At 40.6% G+C, this 20,591-nt stretch overlaps 1 protein-coding gene across 1 annotated transcript in view; it reads left to right on the forward strand.

Annotated features, from left to right (window-relative positions):
• RAD54B (RAD54 homolog B) overlaps positions 1–16,417 on the forward strand; it is a 70,225-nt gene extending 53,808 nt beyond the window's left edge. The window contains exons 8-15 of the mRNA XM_005231011.4: positions 4,384–4,591; positions 5,147–5,286; positions 5,878–6,168; positions 7,513–7,688; positions 9,879–10,140; positions 12,458–12,524; positions 12,847–13,047; positions 16,130–16,417. Of these exons, the coding sequence (XP_005231068.2) occupies positions 4,384–4,591; positions 5,147–5,286; positions 5,878–6,168; positions 7,513–7,688; positions 9,879–10,140; positions 12,458–12,524; positions 12,847–13,047; positions 16,130–16,347 (1,563 nt within the window). The 3' untranslated portion in view covers positions 16,348–16,417. The remainder of the gene's footprint in view (positions 1–4,383; positions 4,592–5,146; positions 5,287–5,877; positions 6,169–7,512; positions 7,689–9,878; positions 10,141–12,457; positions 12,525–12,846; positions 13,048–16,129) is intronic.
• Positions 16,418–20,591: the final 4,174 nt, after the last annotated feature.

Consider the following 20,591-nt stretch of genomic DNA (forward strand, 5'->3'; position numbering starts at 1 on the left):
CAGAGCAGTTGATGATTTACTAGCAGAAGGATGTTGGAGGCAGCTCCCCAGTGCTTCAGCACTTTCCCTGTAGTCTCAGCTTACAGCCCGAAAGTGCAGGAAAACAAAATGCTTTCTGAACCCTGAGCACCTTCTGATGCTTGACCATCCCAAGAGAAGGTCAGAGAGGCATTGTCCCTGTCTTCAAGGCTATAATGTGGAGCCTGAATACTATGGAGGGACAACTTTGGGTGTTGCCTACAGGGCTCCTCTGTCCCTGTGTTCCTGTGTTGGGAATTTTTCTGCTCCTATTTTGAAAATGGAAGTAAAAACATAGCCAGAAAACAGGACAGGGACACTTAGGTCCAGCCCAAACACCTGGGGAAATCAGTGAATGCCCTTGTTACCTGCTCCTTACTATTCCCTCTTTCCTTCTGAACATGTGCTGGGTCTCTTCACGACCAGCATGTGAGGACTGATCTACCTCAAGGTACTTGGTGAGATTAATGTGCCAGATTCAGCCCATAGATTCATCTGAATCAACAGCTAGGAGGCTCTAAAGGTGATAATTAAGTGGTGCTGCTTTTACAGTGTATTACACCATCTGGCTCCAGACTTAGTTGTCTGTGTTTGGTAACTGATCTTGTTTGGAAATAAAAATACCTTCTGAGGGTCTAGCTTGATTTGCTTTCATGATTAAAGAGGTCCTGCAGCTTGTCAGCTGCACCCATAGCCTGCTTAGTTAGTGAACACTGTTAGGAATTAGAAGGAGCATGGAGGGAATTAGCGTCTAGAGCCAAGTGGAAAGGTGAGAGATGTGCCCACAGTAGATTTTTCCACTTTTACATGTAATTGCAAGACAGTTAAGCAATCCCAGTATGTTCACAACTCTGCACAGAAATGTAACTATTACCAGGATTTTTTTCTGGGAAAAGCTCCCTGTTTTAAATAGACTTTTAAATAGAAAGTCATTACAGTGACTTTCTATTTAGTGTGTCTGTTTCCTTCAACAGACATCAAAAGTCTAGATGTCTATTGAAGGGAAAGGGTTTGAAGGGTATATAAGAGTAGAGGGGCTCACAGACATCTTCTGACCAGTAATACAGGGTTTAGAAATTAATTGCATTTATTTACCAGTAGATGGGCATGTTTTCTGTGGCTGGTAATGGACTCTGTTTTCCAAGTCTCAGGCTGCCCTTACCTGTTGGCCAACCCATCAGTCTTAAGGGCTTTTAACAAAGTTAGTCATAGAATCATCATAGAATACCAGGCTGAAAGGTACCTCAAGGATCATCTCTTCCAACCTTTCCTGGCAAAAGCACGGTCTAGACAAGAAGGCCCAGCACCCTGCCCAGCTGAATGTGAAAAGTGTCCGATGTTGGGGAATCCACCACTGCCCCGGGGAGATTATTCCAATGGCTGATTGTTCTCGTGGTGAAAAATGGTCCTCTTGTATCTAATTAGAATCTCGCCAGGAGTAACTTTGACCCAATACCCCTTGTCTTTTCGATGTGAGCTTTGTAAAAACGGGGTCTCCATCTTCTTTGTAGCCACCCTTTGAATACTGGAACACGGCGATAAGGTCTCCCCTAAGCTTTCTTTCCTCAAGGCTGAGCAAACCCAGTTCTCTCAGCCTTTCCTCACATGGCAGGCTTCCCAGTCCTGTGGTCATCTTCACGGCCCTTCTCTGGACCCTCTCCAGCCCGTCCATGTCTTTTTAGCACAGCGGGGACCAAAAGTGAGCACAGTATTCCCGGTGTGACCTGACAAGTGCTGGGTAGGGTGGTAAAATGGCTTCTCTCTGTGTGCTGGTGATGCCCTTGTTGATGCAACGCAGCACCCCGCTGCTTGCTCTGCCGCAGCAGCACACTGCTCATCACGCTGAGCTCTTGTCCACCAGGGCCCGGGTCCCTGCCCACAGAGCTGCTCCCCAGCCGGGTAGATCCCAGCTGTGCTGTGCTCCTGGATTGTGTCTTCCCCGGTGCAAGACTTACGTTTGTCTTTGCTGAACTTCTTAAGGCTCTTGTTAGCCCACTCTCCCAGCCTATCCAGTTGTTCCTGCAGGGTGGCTCTCCCTTCCAAAGTGGCCACCTCCCCACTCAGTTTGGAATCACCAGCAAACTCCACCAGGGTACGCCTGACCTCATCATCTGGATCACTTAAAAAGATATCAAACAGCGTTGGGCCCAGTATCGACCCGGGGGGACCCCACTCGTGACAGGTTGCCAGTGTGAAGAGGAGCCATTGACCACCAGCCTCTGGGCGCGGGCAGCCAGTTCCCCACCCACCGCTGGGCCACTTCTCCCGGCCGCAGCATCAGCTTCTCCTGGGGGAAGCTGTGGGGAACTCGAAAGCCTTGGAGAAATCCAGGTAGACAGTGCCCACCACTCGCCCCACATCAGCCGAGCGGGCTGCGTTGTCGTGGAAGGCGATCTGGTCTCTCAAGCACGATTTGCCCCTGGTGAATCCGCGCTGGCTTTTCCCAGCCACGTGCTTCACTTGCCTTGCGGCAGCTCCCGGGGGGATCATTCCACAACTTTCCCAGGGACCGACGTAAGGCTGATGGGCCTGGAACTTCCTGGATCCTCCTTTAAGACCTTCTTGAAGATGGGGGTGACAGGAGGTTCTTCCAGTCTTCTGGCCTCACGAAACCAGCCAGCTCTCAGCACCCTTGGGTGGATTTGCAGGACCAAGCTCCTGTAACCGTGCACACACCGGCTCTTCCTTCGCTGACCCTGGTCCGTGGTTGCACCAACTTGGGCTCCTGTTCCCAGGGCTGGGGCCCAGCAGCGCTGGCAAAGACAGGGGTGAGGAACGCGCTGGGAACCTCTGCCTTTGCAGCGCTGCTGGTGACTAATGCACCGCCATGCTGAGCCGCGGGCCAGCGTTTCCCTTCTGTTTCTGCTTGTTGTTTATGTGCCTGAAGAACCCTTCCTTGTAGTCTTTGACATGTCTGGCCAATTTCTGTTTGAGCTGAGCTTTTGCTTTTCTAGCTGCATCTCTGCACACCCTGGCAATGCCCTTGTGGCTCTCAATGGGTATTTGTCTGCCTTTCCATCTCTGGTATGTGTCTCTTTTGTTTTTGAGCAGGCTCAGAAACTCATAGTTAAGCCAAGGGGATCTCTTGCTCCACCTACTTCCCTTACTTTTAAAGGGAATGAACTGTTGTCCTGGTTTTGTCTGGGATACAGTGAATTTTCTTCTTAGTAGCTGTGTTTTGGATTTTGTATGAGAATAACGTTGATAACACACTGATGTTTTAGTTGTTGCTAAGTAGTGCTTACTCTCAATCAAGCCCTTTTCAAGTTTCCCGTGCTTTGCCGGTGGGGAGGTGCACGAGAAGCTGGGAGGGAGCAGAGCCAGGGCAGCTGACCCGAACTAGCTGCAGGGATATTCCATACCACAGATCATCAAGCTCAGTATATAAACTGGGGGGAGTTGGCTGGGAGGGACTGATCGCTGCCTGGGGACTGGCTGGGCATCAGTCAGTGGGTGGTGAGCAATTGTATTGTGCATAGCTTGGGTTTTTTCACTTCGACTTTTGTTCCTGTCTCTCCCTGTCCATTGCAATTATGGTTGTTACTGTTGTTGTTATTATTATTATTACTTTATTTCAATTATTAAACTATTCTTATCTCAACCCACAGATTTTACCTTTTTCTGAGTCTCTTTCCCATCCTACTGGGGGGATTGAGTGAGCAAATGTCTGTGTGGTACTTAGTTGCTGGTTGGGGTTAAACCATGACAACTATTTTTGTGCTTCCAGGAAAGCATTCTTGAAAAACTCCCAGTACTCTTTATCTCCTTTATTCTCCATGGAAGCTTCCCACAGAATCCCTCCCAATGGAGCTCTGAGTGAGCTGAAGCTTACTATTCTAAAATCTAAAACCTAAAACCTATTCAGTATGTTCCACAATATTTGTATAATATTGTATTCAAATCAAAACAAGAGGAATTTTGGTAGAATGTGGTAACTTCCTACTGGACCACATTACTGCCCCTTGCAGCTTGAGATCCCAAAATGAATATAAGAGCAGCTGCTTATGTCTCTTCATTATCTTGGCTTTAATTATTCATTTGAAGCTTGCCTGAATTCCAGGACTCGGAAGCTGTTACAGGGAACCTGTGCTTTTCCACCTTCACAGTAATGTGTCTCAGAGGATTTGAAGGGCTGAAAGAATAATACATTTTCTTTTAATGAGGTGGTAAAACTCTGAATTGCTATATCCGATCCCATATTTTCTTTGCAAATTAGGAAAAATCGATAATCCAAACTCATGAAGGAGATAATAAATGTCTTGTGTCATGCTAGAAAAAATTTCTATAGACACTGGATGTTTAAGGAATGTCATGAGTGATCTCCAAAGAAATAATTGTAATACATATTTTCCTTTATGCCTGCAGGACCACAAAGTAGAAGAATTCATCAGTTCTCCACTTTATTCAGTTATGATAATCAGTTATGAGATGCTACTGCGATCTTTGGATCAAATTCAGGCTATAGAATTTAACCTCCTAATCTGTGATGAAGGACATCGTCTGAAAAATAGCTCTATTAAGACAACTGCAGCCCTCACTAGTTTGTCTTGTGAGAGGAGAATTATCCTCACTGGTTAGTATCTGTAGTTAGTTTTAATATTTTGCTATGTTAATAGTGCTAGGTTGGGGTAAAGGAAAAAGATATTCTAAGTATGGCAGGAGCACAGAATACATTTTGAGTATTCTCAATACAATGAGTATTAAATGCGTTGATGAAATATTAGATCTTGGGTCTTGTAAAAACAAGATTATTTCCAAATCTTTTAGATAAATTCAAGATTTGTCTATCTTCAGGGACAGGCAAAGAGCCTGGCAACTTCTGTAAGGGAATCAGGACTCTACCCAAACTCATTGTTTACCTTTGCAGTTATGTAATAAAATCCATTTAGAACAATGGCTTTTTAAATTCCCTTGTCAAAACAATTAGATATGCAATCTGTTTAATTAGGAGGACAGTAGTATCATGATAAAGTTTTAGATTAATTCAGAACTCTGAGTAATTCTCATTGAACAAAACGTCTGTTTTCAAGATGCAGTCTCAACATTAAACCCTGCATTCAACAATTGTTCTTCTATCAGTTTCAAGAAAAAGTTACCAAATGCAATTTTTCTTTTTTTTTCTTTCTAGGTACTCCAATCCAAAATGACTTGCAAGAATTTTTTGCATTAATAGAGTTTGTGAATCCAGGAATACTTGGTTCTTTATCCACTTATAGAAAGATATATGAGGAACCGATTGTCAGATCTAGAGAACCTTCAGCAACAAAGGTGTATTATTAAATAAATTGCAGTTACAGAAGAAAATTCATAGACAGTGAAATTTGCTTTCTATGGAATAAAATGAAGCTCAGGATTACTAATAGTAGCAAAAGCTTTTCATCTTCCCATTTGAAATAAATTCACTTGTTCTCCAAAGGGAGCAGGAGGAATACATACATGTTGACATCGTGTCATTTTAGCTGCTTATTAATCAGCAGGCAGAAATTGTTCTTCCAACACCTTGCATTCCCAAAAGTCCCATGTGTATTACCGTGTGACTATACTTTATTCATTCTTAGTTTCTCCACAGTACTACAAAATCTGTATGATTTTATTATATCTCAGGAAATTCTATAATATAATTGAATCCTTGCATGTCTTCTGGGACATGACTTTCCTTTGTTTAAGACTTTAGAAACCAGACCTAGAGCTAAGCTAATGCAGTATTAGTAACTGGAGAAGAATTGATTGTTACAGTCCCATGTCAGAAAGTGGTATCATACTTTCAAAACATTATTAAAATATCTGATTAAAATCATACAGAAAATTATTGTGATGAAATGCAAGATTTTCAATGATTTTGTGGTTTTTTTCTTTTAGGAGGAAAAGGATTTAGGAGAAAAAAGAGCAGCAGAACTCACACGCCTCACTGGACTTTTTATTCTAAGAAGAACACAGGAGGTTATAAACAAATTTCTGCCCCCCAAAAAGGAGAGCATAATCTTCTGCCGACCAACAGAACTGCAGCTTGAATTGTATCGAAAACTGCTTAGTTCTCAAGTTATTAGGTCCTGTCTACAAGGCAGTCTAGAAAGCAGTCCTCATCTAATATGTATAGGAGCTTTGAAAAAACTTTGCAATCATCCATGTCTTCTCTTTAAAGCTATAAAGGTATCTGTTTGTGTGGGGCTGGGTGCCTGCAATTAGTTATTTCAAGCAGGCAAAGGTTACTAGAGCTGTTATAGTCAATGTGCGTGTTACTTAAGGTCACTTCCATACTCTTTTCTAACATACAACTTGCTTTAGGAGATCTGCTTTCAAAAACAAATGTTAGGAAATCTGAATATATTCAGGGAAGGTATCTCACCAGTTTCCTATTGCCTTATGGTGTTTTCTTGTTCTTCATGTGTTTTTCCTGTTAATCTTTTTTCTGAATATTGTAAAAATACATATAAATGTGAATTTTACAAAGAACACTGTTAGCTAGAGATTACTGTGTGTGCTCTGTCTGCTGGTTCCTCTGAAATCTCCCTGTCCCCATGATGATTTCACTCTCTCAAGCTCAGTGACACTGGGAGCTGCAGGCTCAGAGTGTCAGTGGTACTAGATGTCTGCACTTCCACTTCTCCTGGGATCCTGTCACACTGTACATCTCATTCCTATAGGTAAATAAGATGATAGTTAGAACTTGGTAATACTAACTTCTATGGCCACTAGTCAAAGTCCAAGTAAGGTGGGTGGAAATGTAAAACTTTTTTAGAAGTCTTACTGCGTGACTTTGTAGTAGTGTCCACAGCACAGACCTCTGTGTAACTTTCAACACTGCCAAGTAAAGTTCATTGCCTTTACTTCATAGTATAAGCATTAGAAATTTGTCATATGTGACATCCCATAGGGATGGCAAAGACTGTATGTGCAAGTCATTTACTGCCACTGTGGTTTTGGCTTTTGAGTATTTTGGCTTTTTCTTCTCTGTGAAACATTTATTTTCAAATTACAGCAAAACATTAGCTGTATTTCTTCTATTTTGTTGTTTTTACTTGCTAGCTTTTCTTCATTTCTGGTTGCATAACTGAATCTTTTAGCATCTTGCTAAAAAGAGTCAGTGACTGTGAAGGTCCGTAATCAGGTATTATGGGATTTAGAAAGAATAAACAGAATATCGAATTCCGTCCCCTGTCCCAAGTTTTAGATAAGGCTTTGCTGTGGGTGTACATCTGTGTGGTTGTTTAAGTAGATAAGTAGAATGTATTTTTCCATTTTAAGTATTTCAGCTTTCTACTGAGCTGCAAACAACATCATAGATTGAGGGTATAAAACAAAATAAACACTATCAGTATTTTAAAACTGTGTTTTCAGTCCAGTATTGGGACGTTGTCATGCTCACATGATACACTACTTTGTGGCAGCTTTTGATACCTCCTTTTGTCTTTGTAATAAAAGTATAGCAAAGTTTAAAAGAACCCAAAACATGTTAGAGGGTTTAGGGAACTTAATTTTTTTTATTTTCAATAGGAAAAAAGCTCTGATCCTTTGTCTGATGAACATGATGAGTCCAGCCTCTACGAAGGTCTAATAGATGCTTTTCCACAAAATTATACTTTGGACACTTTCTCAGAAACTGACTCAGGAAAATTGCAGGTGCTGGTGAAGTTGTTAGCAGCAATACATGAGCTCAGCTCTTCTGAAAGGCAAGTGTGAAAGAAAGGTAAAAGGGTGATAATGGGAGTGACCTTCTGGATATTATTTTGCTTTTCAAATGCATGGGGATGTAATATTCAAAATAAAGGCATTGCAACTTTTTGCAGAGGTGCAAAGCATATTTATGCATTGTACTCCTGGCTCCTCCTTTTTAATTACTAAACTAGCATTTACAGGTGACATCATTTTCAAAGATGCTCTTCATATTTTTTCCAGATAAAGATACTTACATTTTTCATACCAAGTTCCAGGAAGTAAGATAGTTTGCTACAGCCCCTGTACTATGACATATTATCTTTACTTGCAGAGGCTTTCCAATGCTTTATATCTCCTTGAGGAGATGTATTAATGTATTAAATATTTTAAATTGCACTAAAATATTTTTAATTACTAGATTATAAATTATTTCCTCTTTAATCACGTTTAACTGCTCAGTCCTTGCTGCATTTTCTGTTCAGGGTATGCAATCTCAACAGACAAACTTGCACAGCAGCTGTTGATTTCCCTGTGGTAAATGCCACTGACATGTAGGAAAACCTCTGTTTATCATGGGGTAATAGGATGCACATGGTTAGTTACTGTTCAAATGCTGATTCATGGAAATCGCACATGACCTTTTGTCCCATGATAACATTTTTATGGGCTCATGCCTTAAAGCCCAGCTATTCCAAAACTATTTAGCTTTTAACTTCTATTTAAAAAAATTGATGCTTAAATAGGACATGCTGTAATTCAGTAGCGGGAAGTAACATCAGATCTCTTGACACTGATGTTAAAGGAATTTGAAGATGTTCTCTTTTTACAAATCAGAAAGTTGAGCCTATTGGTGGAGTTTGTATGCTTAACATCCATTGAAACCAATGACAGCTAAATATCAAAATGTACCGACCTTATTTCCTGTAGATCAAAAGAAACAGGACTATCAGGAAAAAACCACCTCTCCCTGTATCAGTGCTATAGGAGCTGCTGAGTTACAGCTGGTGTCAGGGCATTATTTTACACTTTTCAAAGTTTGGTTGCTTTAATTCAGTGCTGTTTATGTTTCTTTTTCTTTTGTTTCTCTGCTGTCATTAGTACTAAACAGTTTTTGCAATACACAGACTCAAATCCAGTCCTCTTCTGAAGTTCATATTCTGTTTTTCAGTGAAAATGAAGGTGTGAATTTGGTGTTGATTGACCAAAAAATATCACCAAGTCTTGGATGCAGTTCAGTTGTGAAGTGCAACAATAAAAATACTTTAAAACATTTTAAAATACTGATGTATCAGATTTTCCCTGGAATTATTTGTCTAGTTCTTCTGTATTTGTTTTTAATCAAAATTATTTTTGAAAATGGATCACCTGTGATGAAATTGGTTACATCTAGTTTAGATTATAAAAGACCTCCAAATAAGATCTGTCAGAAAATGCTAAATTGCTCTTATAATTTTATTTATGGCTTAATTAAAATGATCTTTCTTTGTCCACTCAGTAGAATCCTCCTCAATATCTGGGAGGACAGAAATTCTAGATTTGCAGATCTCTAAACTGATTTAGTCAAAATTTCAGAGAAAAAACAGCAAGTATTGGTCATTAGTGTAAGGGATCAGACTGATTTTGCTTTAAAAACAAAACCAAACCAAACCAAAAATCCAGACTATATTGTTTGTGATATCTTTCACTATCCTTCATCACAGTTCTTTTCAGTCATGAAAAGCAGGAAAGAGTCACTGTTTTCATGATCTTGTTTATTAGAATTTTCTGAGATTGTATACAGAAGTTCACAATAGCTTTTTCAGTAAGTAGTCATATATAATTTATTAGCACTACCCTCTGCAAATGCTGTCTTAACAACAGCCATTTTGTATAAACAGTTTTTTTTAAAAAAAAAATCTGTCTTTGTGGATGGTTCTGGATCTCTGCAACCTGTGCATTAAGCCAAATTCTGTTGCAAAGGAAAATATTCATTATTTACCATTTGAATGCTTGACAGTAGGTGTAATGTATCCAGATCTCATATGTGCTTCAAATAATAGAAGATGTTTTATTTCTTAGGAAGTATGAGTAACCTCAGGTTCATGTGTAATTTTTGCTTGACTTGTAATTTTACCTTCTTAGATGTCTTCAGTAATTTGTTATTTATGACTTTAACTTTACCAGGTTCTAAGATGATAAGATAACTTTGTTTTACCATTTGACAGAGTCGTACTTGTATCCAATTACACTCAGACATTAAACGTATTGCAAGAGATGTGCAAACGTTATGGATACTCTTATACCAGGCTTGATGGACATACTCCTGTCTCCCAGAGACAACAGATTGTTGATACCTTTAATAGTAAATTCAGTCCAGCTTTTGTCTTTTTGCTGAGTTCAAAGGCTGGTGGAGTAGGACTGAATCTGGTTGGAGCATCTCACTTGATCTTGTATGATATCGACTGGAATCCAGCTACAGATATTCAGGTCTGATAACAACTCTGTACATGTGGGTTGGGATGGGCATAATGATTTCTTGACTGGTTTTGAAATGCCTGGCTTTAAGTTGAATCATAGAATCATTTAGGTTGAAAAAGACCTTTAAGATCATCAAGTCCAACTGTGAACCTGGGACTGCCAAGTCCACCACTAAACCTTGTCCCTAAGCACCGCATCTACACATCTTTTAAACACTTCCAGGGGTGGTGATTCCATGACATCCCTGGGCAGCCTGTTCCAGTGTTTGACCACCCTTCCAGTGAAGAAATTTTTCCTAATATCCGATCTGAACCTCCCCTGGTGTAACTTGAGGGCATTTCCTCTTGTCCTGTTGCTTGTTATCTGGGAGAAGAGACCGACCCCCCCCTGCCTACAGCCTCCTCTCAGGCAGCTGTAGAGAGCAACAAGGTCCCCCCGAGCCTCCTTTTCTCCAGAATAAACAACCCCAGCTCCCTCAGCCGCTCTTCACAAGACCTGTGCTCCAGACCCTTCACCAGCTCCGCTGCCCTTCTCTGGACACGCTCCAGCACCTCAATGTCCCTCTTGCAGCGAGGGGCCCAAACCTGAACCCCGGATTCGAGGGGCGGCCTCACCAGTGCCCAGTGCAGGGGGACGATCACTGCCCCGGTCCTGCTGGCCACACAGTTTCTGATACAGGCCAGGATGCTGTGGGCCCCCTTGCCCCCCCGGGCACACTGCTGGCTCATGCCCAGCCGGCTGTCAGCCAGCTCCCCCAGGCCCTTTTCCCCCAGGCAGCTTCCCAGCCGCTCTGCCCCAGCCTGCAGCGCTGCCTGGGGCTGCTGTGACCCAAGGGCAGGGCCCGGCACTGAGCCTGGTTGAACCTCCTACAACTGGGCTCGGCCCATCGGTCCAGCCTGCCCAGATCCCTCTGCAGAGCCTCCTGCCCAACAGCAGAGCAAAACTCCCTCTAAGCTTGGTGTCACCTGCCAGCTCACTGAGGGTGCCCTCGATCCCCTCGTCCAGATTGTCAGTAAAGATATTAAACAGGACTGCACCCAGTACTGAGCCTTGGGGGACCGCACTTGTGACCAGCCACCGACTGGATGTAATTCCATTCACCAGCACTCTTTGGGCTCATCTTGTTGCTACCCAGTTATCACATTGCATCTGGACAAGTACAATACTGAAGGAAAAGTCTTTTTGAGAAGAAAAGAAGAAATATTTCTCTCTCATACTATATATTGGGATCATTAGAAGCCCTCTTGCAGTAAAGAATGAAAAGATTAAATTTTGATTTCTTTGGAGGAGTGAGTCATCTGTCCCCTTTGTCTCCTGACCTCTTTTTAACTGGAAATTGCTGTGTGTCTAAAAGGAGAAGAAAAACATGATTAAACTTCATAGCAAATATTGCTGTCAATTTGCAATACCTGAGAAAAAGGGAGAGGTTCTGATCAGAATTAAGAGAATGAGCAAATCACATGGCAGTGATGCCAAAAGAAAGAAAACAAAGCCAGTGCTGTGCTATTCTTGTAATGGCACTGTTGGACTCAAGGGATTATTTAGCTGGCATAAGAATGCTCAGTTAAAATTGTCCTTAATAATAACAATTAAAAGAATCTTTTTATAAATGCAGTAAAAAACTTTTTATGGTAGAGTAATGCTGTGTGCTTAATACCTGAAATAAGTTCTGATACTTGGCCCTGCTCCTCTTCCAAGTGTGAATTAGTACCTCATGTATCACTTGTCTTGTTACTGGAAACACAGTCTGCTAAATCAGTCAGAATTGCTACAGGTTGCCAAAGACCGCAAACCATGTTGTGGGTACTTGTACCCAGTATGTAGGTGTAACCCTTATGTGTTTGAAAAAAAAATCATGTAACAGTACTCGGTTGCATTTTGTTTAAGAATTAAAGGGGGCGTAAACACTAATTTTACAATTTTAAAAGAGATGGAGAAGTCATTTTTAAGATGTATTGTGGCAAAAAAAATTTTGGAGCTGAGTGAGAATGATGAGTATTTCTGAAATATTAAACAGTTGCTATGCTTGGGAAACATATGAAGAGAGGATTTCTGGCAGGAAAGAGCTGAAACCCCTGCTTTCCTACTATAGTACACAGAAAGAAAGGGTAGTGTAAATGGCAGAAAGTAAATTATATTTTCAAAATTATTTACAGCTAATACCAGAAGATTTCTGTAAAAATAAAGACAGTTATTGAGGAATGCTTTGAGTAACATCTTTTTGAATGAGCTAGCAGAACTGGCAGTTAGTGGAGGCTAAAAGCTGTAGTTGAAATACCATTGTATGGCAGGCTGTTAATACTCTTCATCTTTTTGCTTTCTTCAGGCAATGGCTAGAGTGTGGAGAGATGGTCAGAAACATGCTGTCTATATCTACAGACTGCTAACCACAGGTCAGAGATGGTGCTCAAACATACCCTATAGTAAGACAGCTATTGAAATGTTGTCCATAAAAGAGAGGGAGGGAGTGTTTGTGGAAATAATTAATTCTTTAAAAATATATATAATTTGTTCTGAATTCAGTCAAAATAATAACATCACAATGATTCATTTGCCTTTGCTTTACTTTTACTTGCATAACTGAAAATAGTGTTTATATATAGGTTTAGCATTTCCTATGAATACTGTTATCAGGAAAAGGATTTGACTTCTTGACAATTACTGGTCAAAAAGTATCCCAGTATATCTTTTTTCTTTTTTTTTCTTCCAATACAGGCTCAATAGAAGAAAAGATTTATCAAAGACAGATCAGCAAACAAGACCTTTCTGGGGCAGTTGTAGACCTTTCCAAGACATCTGAAAACATCCGGTTTTCCACTGAGGAGCTTAAAAATCTCTTTACTCTTCATGAAGATTCCAGCTGTGTTACCCATGACTTGCTTGAGTGCGACTGTATGGGAAAGAAAGACCATCAAAGTGAGTTTCATTATCTCTGGCCATTGCTGAGGAAGTACATCCATTCTGAATACATAGTCTGTCACTGGAGAAAACTCTGATGCTCAGTAAAATAGGATTGAAGTAATGATGTTCATTATGGGATCTTGCAGATATTGGCTGATTTTTCTAATCCATAGGAGCCCTTCACAAGATGAGGAGGAGAAAAGATTCATTCTTTGCAAAAACAATAAATCTGTGTATCATGCGTCTTAATTCCTTGAATTAGCTATGGCCAGCTCAACTAGTGATGTGTTACAACCAAATGACACTATATGGTATTTTGTTTCTAAATTTTCAAGCACAGTAATGAGTAGCTGGCAAGGGCTAGTTCAAAAGCTGTTTCTCTAAGGACAGCTATACCAGATGAAGATCTATGCCAGATCTTTGAATATAAGCCTTCATTTCACAGTTATTAACTAAAGCTGATGCAGGATGATTAAAATAGTTATTTGAGAAATGCTGAAAGATCCCCTAGCAGCTGTGATGCCAAGTTGCAAATATTCACATCAATCCTTTCTGTAGGGACCTGTCTCTTGTTCTTTTGGCATATCAAAATTAATTTAATACCTTGCTGCATACAGGTATATAGGTTTGAGTTAGGAGCAGGATTAAAAAAACAATATTATCATAGGTTATGTCTACATCTTATCCATGCTAATTTTTTTAGCTCATCTAGTTTCTTAAAGGAAAGAGTGTCTATTGCCCTGGTATGTTTCTTTCCTTCAGGCATGAAATATGGATGTACACTATTTACAGCTGTAATAGTGAGGTACCAATAGTGATACCTTCTAGATGCACACAGATACCACAATAAAAAGAACCAAACAAATGGGTACAAGAGTGTGTATTCTTAACAGACATGGGCAAGAAATTAAGTAATACAGATTCAATGAGGCTGTTTTGCTTGATGGTTTGCGTGTCTCCAGGTAATAGGCTAGAGTTGCGTTCCTTTCTTATCTCATTCTACCCAAAATAGGGAGAACTTGGCTAGTGAAAGCACCGTGCTTCTGTAGCCGTAAGAATTTTACTTTTTTCCTTTATTCGTGCTCCACATACTGATTTCATTGTCTTTGTATCTTTCTTTAATGATTGAAAAATTAGACCTTCTGTTTTTGCATGAGTAAGTGATGTTCTAAAATATATTACCAGACTCTACCTAGGTGCTATTACAGGATCTGTGTGGAAAAGGCACGTTTAGTGTTAAATGTTAACCAGATTTTCTCACTGATGTGCAGCAAAGCAGTTAGAGCTCCTCGACTGCAGAAATGCAGAGAAATTTTGTTCCTGTGAAGAACACTGGTGGATATAATTTTACTTAGCATTTTGCAGTTGTCTTAACACTCTTAACTGCTTATCTTATGCTTTGAATACATATTGGTTCCATCAATTTGACTACAGCATTGGTCTCTTGGATCCTGTAACCAGGACTTCCTCAAGGGTAATTATATCCCAGTCCCAGTGAACAACCTTTTGCTGTAAATCAAGGAAAAATCTGAAGGTCATTCTTAGACTTGAGTGGTGGAAAAGGCAGAGTGAGGGGAAGGTTTGATTTCCTAAAGAGGAGAAGGCAAACTGGCTCATCTGTTCCCTAGTCATATTGTTGTGAGTCATGGTCTTCAGTCTGATCACCCCAGAATGCAGCTACCACTAGTTGGTCTCTTTGCCTTTCCTAAGAACAGAAAGCTGTCAAATTACTTCATCAAGGAAGCAGATTCCAGGTTACTGGGGATAGATACTGGAGCACAGAAAAAGCCAAGAACTTTCACTGATTTGTCTCCTCCATTTCTAGAAAGTAGGATTCAAAAGATAAACCAAAGAGGAACCAAAGAATATAATACAGACTTCACAATATAAGAACTTTTCATGATGATCTCTATTAGACATACCAATGAGACTGGATATTCTTGACCAAGCTCCTGTTGTCCATTCACACTAGGACCATCTTTAGGAAACCACAGGAGTCTTGAAGAAATTAGCTGTGCATGGGTCATGCAGATGGGTTTCTTGTTATTCTGCTGGCTTTCAGATCAGCTACAAACCTGTAAGCCTATTGTTTTACCTGATTGTGGTTTAATTTATGGAGTTAGGAATGCAGAATCTGTAAGGACTTGATAAGAGTATCTATTCTAAATTTTCTTCTGGCCAGTAAAAGAATATGTTTCAAGTCTAGTGCAAATGTGCATCATATGTCAGTCAAAAGGAAGGAAACTCTTGCATATGTGAGTCTTTATGGGCTCTCCAAAACTTTAAAAAACTCAAGCATGCTCTGAGTCATCATGTTGCTCATATCACTGGTCTTTCATAAGGAGCACATAACACTGTTATGGAAATATTTGACAGCAGCTTTTAAACCAGTAACAGCAGTGATGCATTTTTTTAAATATCCAAAATTTCTTCATTTATCACATGCATCAGATGAGTCATGAATTCAGCAATATGTCACATACCCTGCAATGACATGGTACTGTACTGGGGTTTAGGATCCTTTGTTGAATGAATTCCTGTCTTTGTGCTTCACAGCAATAGTATTTTCCTTACTGTGATATACAGTATACAATATTTTGTATATTGAACAACTTGGCATAATCTGGACACACGGAGTGCACAGCTCTAGTGTGCTGAGTCAATGAAATAGCTATTCAAACTACTCTTAGCTGGTTGGAATGACTTCTCTGGGAGGAAACAGAAGCTAGCGTGAATCTTGCTGCAATGTACTTCTAAATTCAGATTTACTTAAAGAATGGGAGCAGCCCAAATGTCACAGAATTAGGAAGACCAAAGAAAGGGAATTACCAGATAAAAAATTTCCTTTACCATCCATGTGTAAAAGGATTTGTCTTTATGCTAGCATATGGTGATTTTGATAAACTCAGTCAATGAGCAAGAAACAACATTTCCCCTCTTACTATGGATACATATGTTTGGGTTTCATTGATGTAGAAGGATTGTACATGCTGTTTTATTTTTCTCTCATTTGTTATCACCAACTGGCTTATTGATTCAGACTGGAATTTTCTGCATTAGTTTTCTCTGATTAGTCTACTTCATCATGTTTTTTTAGATCCTTCCTCAGAAAAGTTTTCTGTATCTAGAAGTTGCCAGCTTGGACAAAACCATGAGAAGTCTAATTCAAAGAAACTGCTCTCCATGTCACAGCTGATGCAATGGAAACATTTCTCTGGGCAACATCAGACTCTGGCTGATCCTTTCCTTGAAAGGATAAAAGAGAATGTTTCTTTCATTTTCCAGAATGTAACCAATCCAACTTCCCCCACCTAATAAAACTTGTCTTTCCCTACCACTTGCATCCTCCTCCTCACAGGTACAATAAACAACTGATGTGCAGTTACCTTTTGTTCTTTTTGTCAAGTCCAGTTTTATGTATTTCTGATGAGGTTTCTGGGTAAATGCGATTCCTGGTGTTTATATAAAGTTACAATTATTACTAAGTTAATCATACTTACTATAATTATAATACAGATTTTTAAAACTAACTTTGCTTTCCGATCTTCTGTTCCTTTGATATCATAATTAGTAAGATTGGTTTTATGCTCATTCCAGTGTATGTCTACTTTGTTTTGTAGTTTTCATGTGATCATAATGATTTATTGCATGTAAAGCTGGCAGCTCTTCAGCCAGATTTTATAATATTAGGCAATGTTATATACAAGTATACGGCGTTAACAAGACTATGGCTGGATTTTTGTTTTGACAATGAAAAGTTACATATCTGTATAACTGTGGCTTTGTAACAAGGTAGGTGTTCTCTTGAACTTACAGTTTAATGAAACTTTGAGCAATAGCCACTAAGGTCCAAAAACTGAAGACCACAGCTTGACACTGTGTCAAAACAGTCTGAAATTCTCCTATCCTGTTGCTTTTATTTGGGAAAATAAACAAACTTCATTTCTCAGGTGTACAGAGTACAGGCTTATCTACGTTTAGCTAACTCCTTCAAAGGACACTTCTCCAAAACAGTGGAGTACTGAGAATGTTTTCATGGTGTATATTTTATGACTATATTTTGTTTCTTCTTTGAAGGTGCTAAAGTTTGAAATCAGTTTACAGCTTTCAAGTGAAGTACTTTGAAAGGCCCAGAAGAACAGAAGGTTGGATAATTTTCAGAAATACTGCAAAATTACAGAATTTGAAAGACCAAGAGGGAAGCAAGAACAGGGCTCCACTGTGGTAATCCTGCATTGTGCCGCATGATGTACAACCTTTTGATATTTGGTGCATGTGATAGCAATGGCTAAAAGCCCAACCAGCTTTCAGAAAACAGTTAAAATTAGTTTGTTCTCTGTAACAGTTAGTGCTCTCTTTCCCTAGACTGTCACTGGGTTCACAGCCCATCCTAACCCATCATCAAACATCTTCCTTGCATTTTGATGCAGTTTGGGAACTGAAAGCCACGTGCACTGACATCTCTTTCCCATCCACATTTATTTCAAAGGGTTTTTGAGTTTGATTTGACCCTAAATGCTGAATGCCATCAGGAAATAATGAAGATCAAAGTGAGAGAATGATTGAGAAAGTCATTTTACGAACATCTTTTTGGCATGCAAATTATGTTCTTGGTAACAATTAGAGTTATGCTGATAGGCAGACTTTAATCCTTAACATTTGAGGCTGGCTGTTAAAGAGCCTCTTCTTCACCTCGTATATGGTGGAGTGTGATGGTCACACTTAGCCAGGTGCTGTGCTGCTGTGGTGCCTGTTCACTGTTAGACAATGGCTGTCTGATATCTTGCAGTTCCCACAGCTTATTTTCATTAGCAATGGCAAGGTTTGCCTGCAGCTTTGTAACTCAAGAGAGAGATTTAAGTCAATCTGTATAATAACGATTATCGTAATTAATTATTATCTGAGACTGATCATACTTGGATCTGTGCTGCCCGTAAGATTCTGTAAGTTGTGAACCTGCCCCTGTCTGTAGGAGGCATGCAGGCATTCTCTGCCTTCTACCGATGCTCATCTCATATGTGGTTTCTCACATCTGCAAGTAGATGCCAGTTTGGTCCCATCGCTGATTTTTTGGTGGGACCTGGTCATCGCCACCAAACACACATGAGCCCACTCTGGTTTGGAGCAAACCAGCTGGCAGTGCCATTGAGGAAGCCTGGGCATATAAGAGAAGGAATTTTGCTCCAGGATCCACACCATGCCATGTCTCATCCTTTCTGCCTAAGGCAGGAGATACCTGCAGGGGTATTTCAGCAGACCTTCTCACCTCACCTGTTGAGTCCTGCTCTCAGGCAATCCTACTTGCTGTCATGTCATGTGTTGCCTCACACAATACAGCTATAGCTGCATGCTGGCAGAACACAGGTCTGGCAGAGAAGCCCTTTTATCGTTTGGCCTCCAGAGTAGTTTTATTTTGGCAGTTTTTAAATAAGTAAAAAAAAAAGCTGGTGCTGGACCACCATAGAGTTCTCGGGAGGCCAGAGAAGATGAGCCTCTAGGCACATACTGCTGCACGTGTGAAGGTGATCCAGGCTCAGATCATTGTTCTGGGAGGGATTTCTGGCAGATAGGCTATCACACCAAGTGATGTTGCTTCAAGGTTAAGAAGCCCAAAGCAACCTATATAAACACGCACAATGCCAGTTACAGCTTCTGTGTGATTCCCTGTCTGTGTCCTGCTATGCCAAGCTGCCCCAGATCTCTGGCAGTGGCAGCTGCGTGGTGATGCTTCGTGGAAGGCTTTTCCAGTATCCATCCGGCCAGCCAGCCAGATGTACACCTCTCAATAATCCTTCGTGATGTCTGGGTATGATGGAAGTATGCATGTGCTTCTTGGTTGTACGCAGCATTACCCATGATGCAGACTGAAAATCTGATTCTGCAGTTTGATGTATCCTGGAAAATTATGTCTCTCACTGGTAGAATAGGTTGTAGAAAATACAGGAAGCATGAATACTGGCTCTAATTTATTATGCCATCTGTGATTCTCCTACAGTAGTCTACAGCAGCCTGCAAAATGAGACTAGTCAATCCTGCTCACATAGAGTATAATAATCAGTGTTTTCATACAGAGTGTGGCATGTGGATATGTGAATGTCTTCACCCATAGGTGAGAAATGTCTACTAGGAAAAGTTCCTATGGTGAATTTACCCTAATCTGACTGTTGAGTGCTAATGTATATTGAGGATTTCACGTCTCTACAAGGTTACGTTGCCTCTTTTCTTAATTGTGGAACTGTAGAGGATGGGGAAGGTGGCTGGTGCTGAAAGGCACATGTCAGGTCCTAGCACATGGTCTCAGATGTGGCTTCTGGATTCACTGACAGTGATGCCAGCTGTAAACCACTATGTAGTTTATGTTGCACAGTCCCACCAATCACTCCTAGTATCCTAGATCCAAGACTTTACTGTGCAGAAAGGGGCAGGCAAAGGCTGTTTAAGCCATGGCTGTGTTCTAGTGCAGTGCTTGAAATACAAGGTGCTGATCAGTGTACCTGGTTGCCTTTTCCTGTTTTTGAAGGATGCAAGCATTCATCTACCAAGTGGTAGTTGTTATGGACCCATGCCAAGGAATAAGGCAAGTCTGCCTAACAACAGGTCTCAAATGGTGGCTTCTTCAGTGCAGCATGAAAAGCAGCAGAAACTACAGGTGTAAGCACAATGGCAAGCGATGTATTCTTTTAATGAATGCTAAGCAAATGTTGCCAGTATTTGACATTTATTAGTGCTACAGAATCAGCATAAAGGTATGCCTCAGGCAGCAAGCAGCAAGTGCAGTACCAACTAAACATCCCAGTGCCTTTATAGGTGTGAGATGTTGAAGGTTATCAAGTCAGGGTGTGCTCCATCTGAGCTGAGACATGTTGTAGGCCCCCCCCTTGAATGACACTGATTTGAGCTGGTTTGCGCTAGCAAGCTTGGAGAGGAGGGCTCACCCTGTCAGAAAAAGAGCTCAAAATCTTAAGGAATGGTCTGCTAATCTTACTTAGAATGGCTACTGCAGGTCGCTGAATCACACTGGGAAGGGAGGGTTGTCCTCCACCCTCAGATTCAGCAATCAATATTGTATTCCTTGCCAGCTCTTAGCTAGGAGGAGGGGATTTTGGAGAAATTTGTTACTTCTGGTATAGGGCATACTGCCAGAGAGACAAGTGTACTGCATGTTCTCAACTGAGACCAGCCCTGACTTTAAAAAGCAGAAGGGGGGGTGGTGTTTTATTTATTTCTGTATACTGCAGCAAGGGTTTTTTTAAACTGGTTTCATATGACTGTTTTTGTTGATTCAGCTTTTTAACAATCTTGGCTCAGGTTTTTTTGTGATTGAGATGGTGACCCTGTATCATCATTCACTTGCAGAATATCAATCTGAATTATAACTCTATCCACTTATTGTTAGACAGGGAACCATATAACAAGCTTTGGGTGTCACACAATTTTGTATGGCAACTGCAGTAGATACATTTTGCATTCTGACAAAAGATTGACATCAAATTCGGTTAAGGGTCTGCCTTCCTCAGAGATCATGGAATACTTTGACTTGTCATCTGGTACAAAAAAGG

This window comes from Falco peregrinus, chromosome 3, assembly GCF_023634155.1.
Source record: "Falco peregrinus isolate bFalPer1 chromosome 3, bFalPer1.pri, whole genome shotgun sequence".
Taxonomy (NCBI): Eukaryota; Metazoa; Chordata; class Aves; order Falconiformes; family Falconidae; genus Falco; species Falco peregrinus.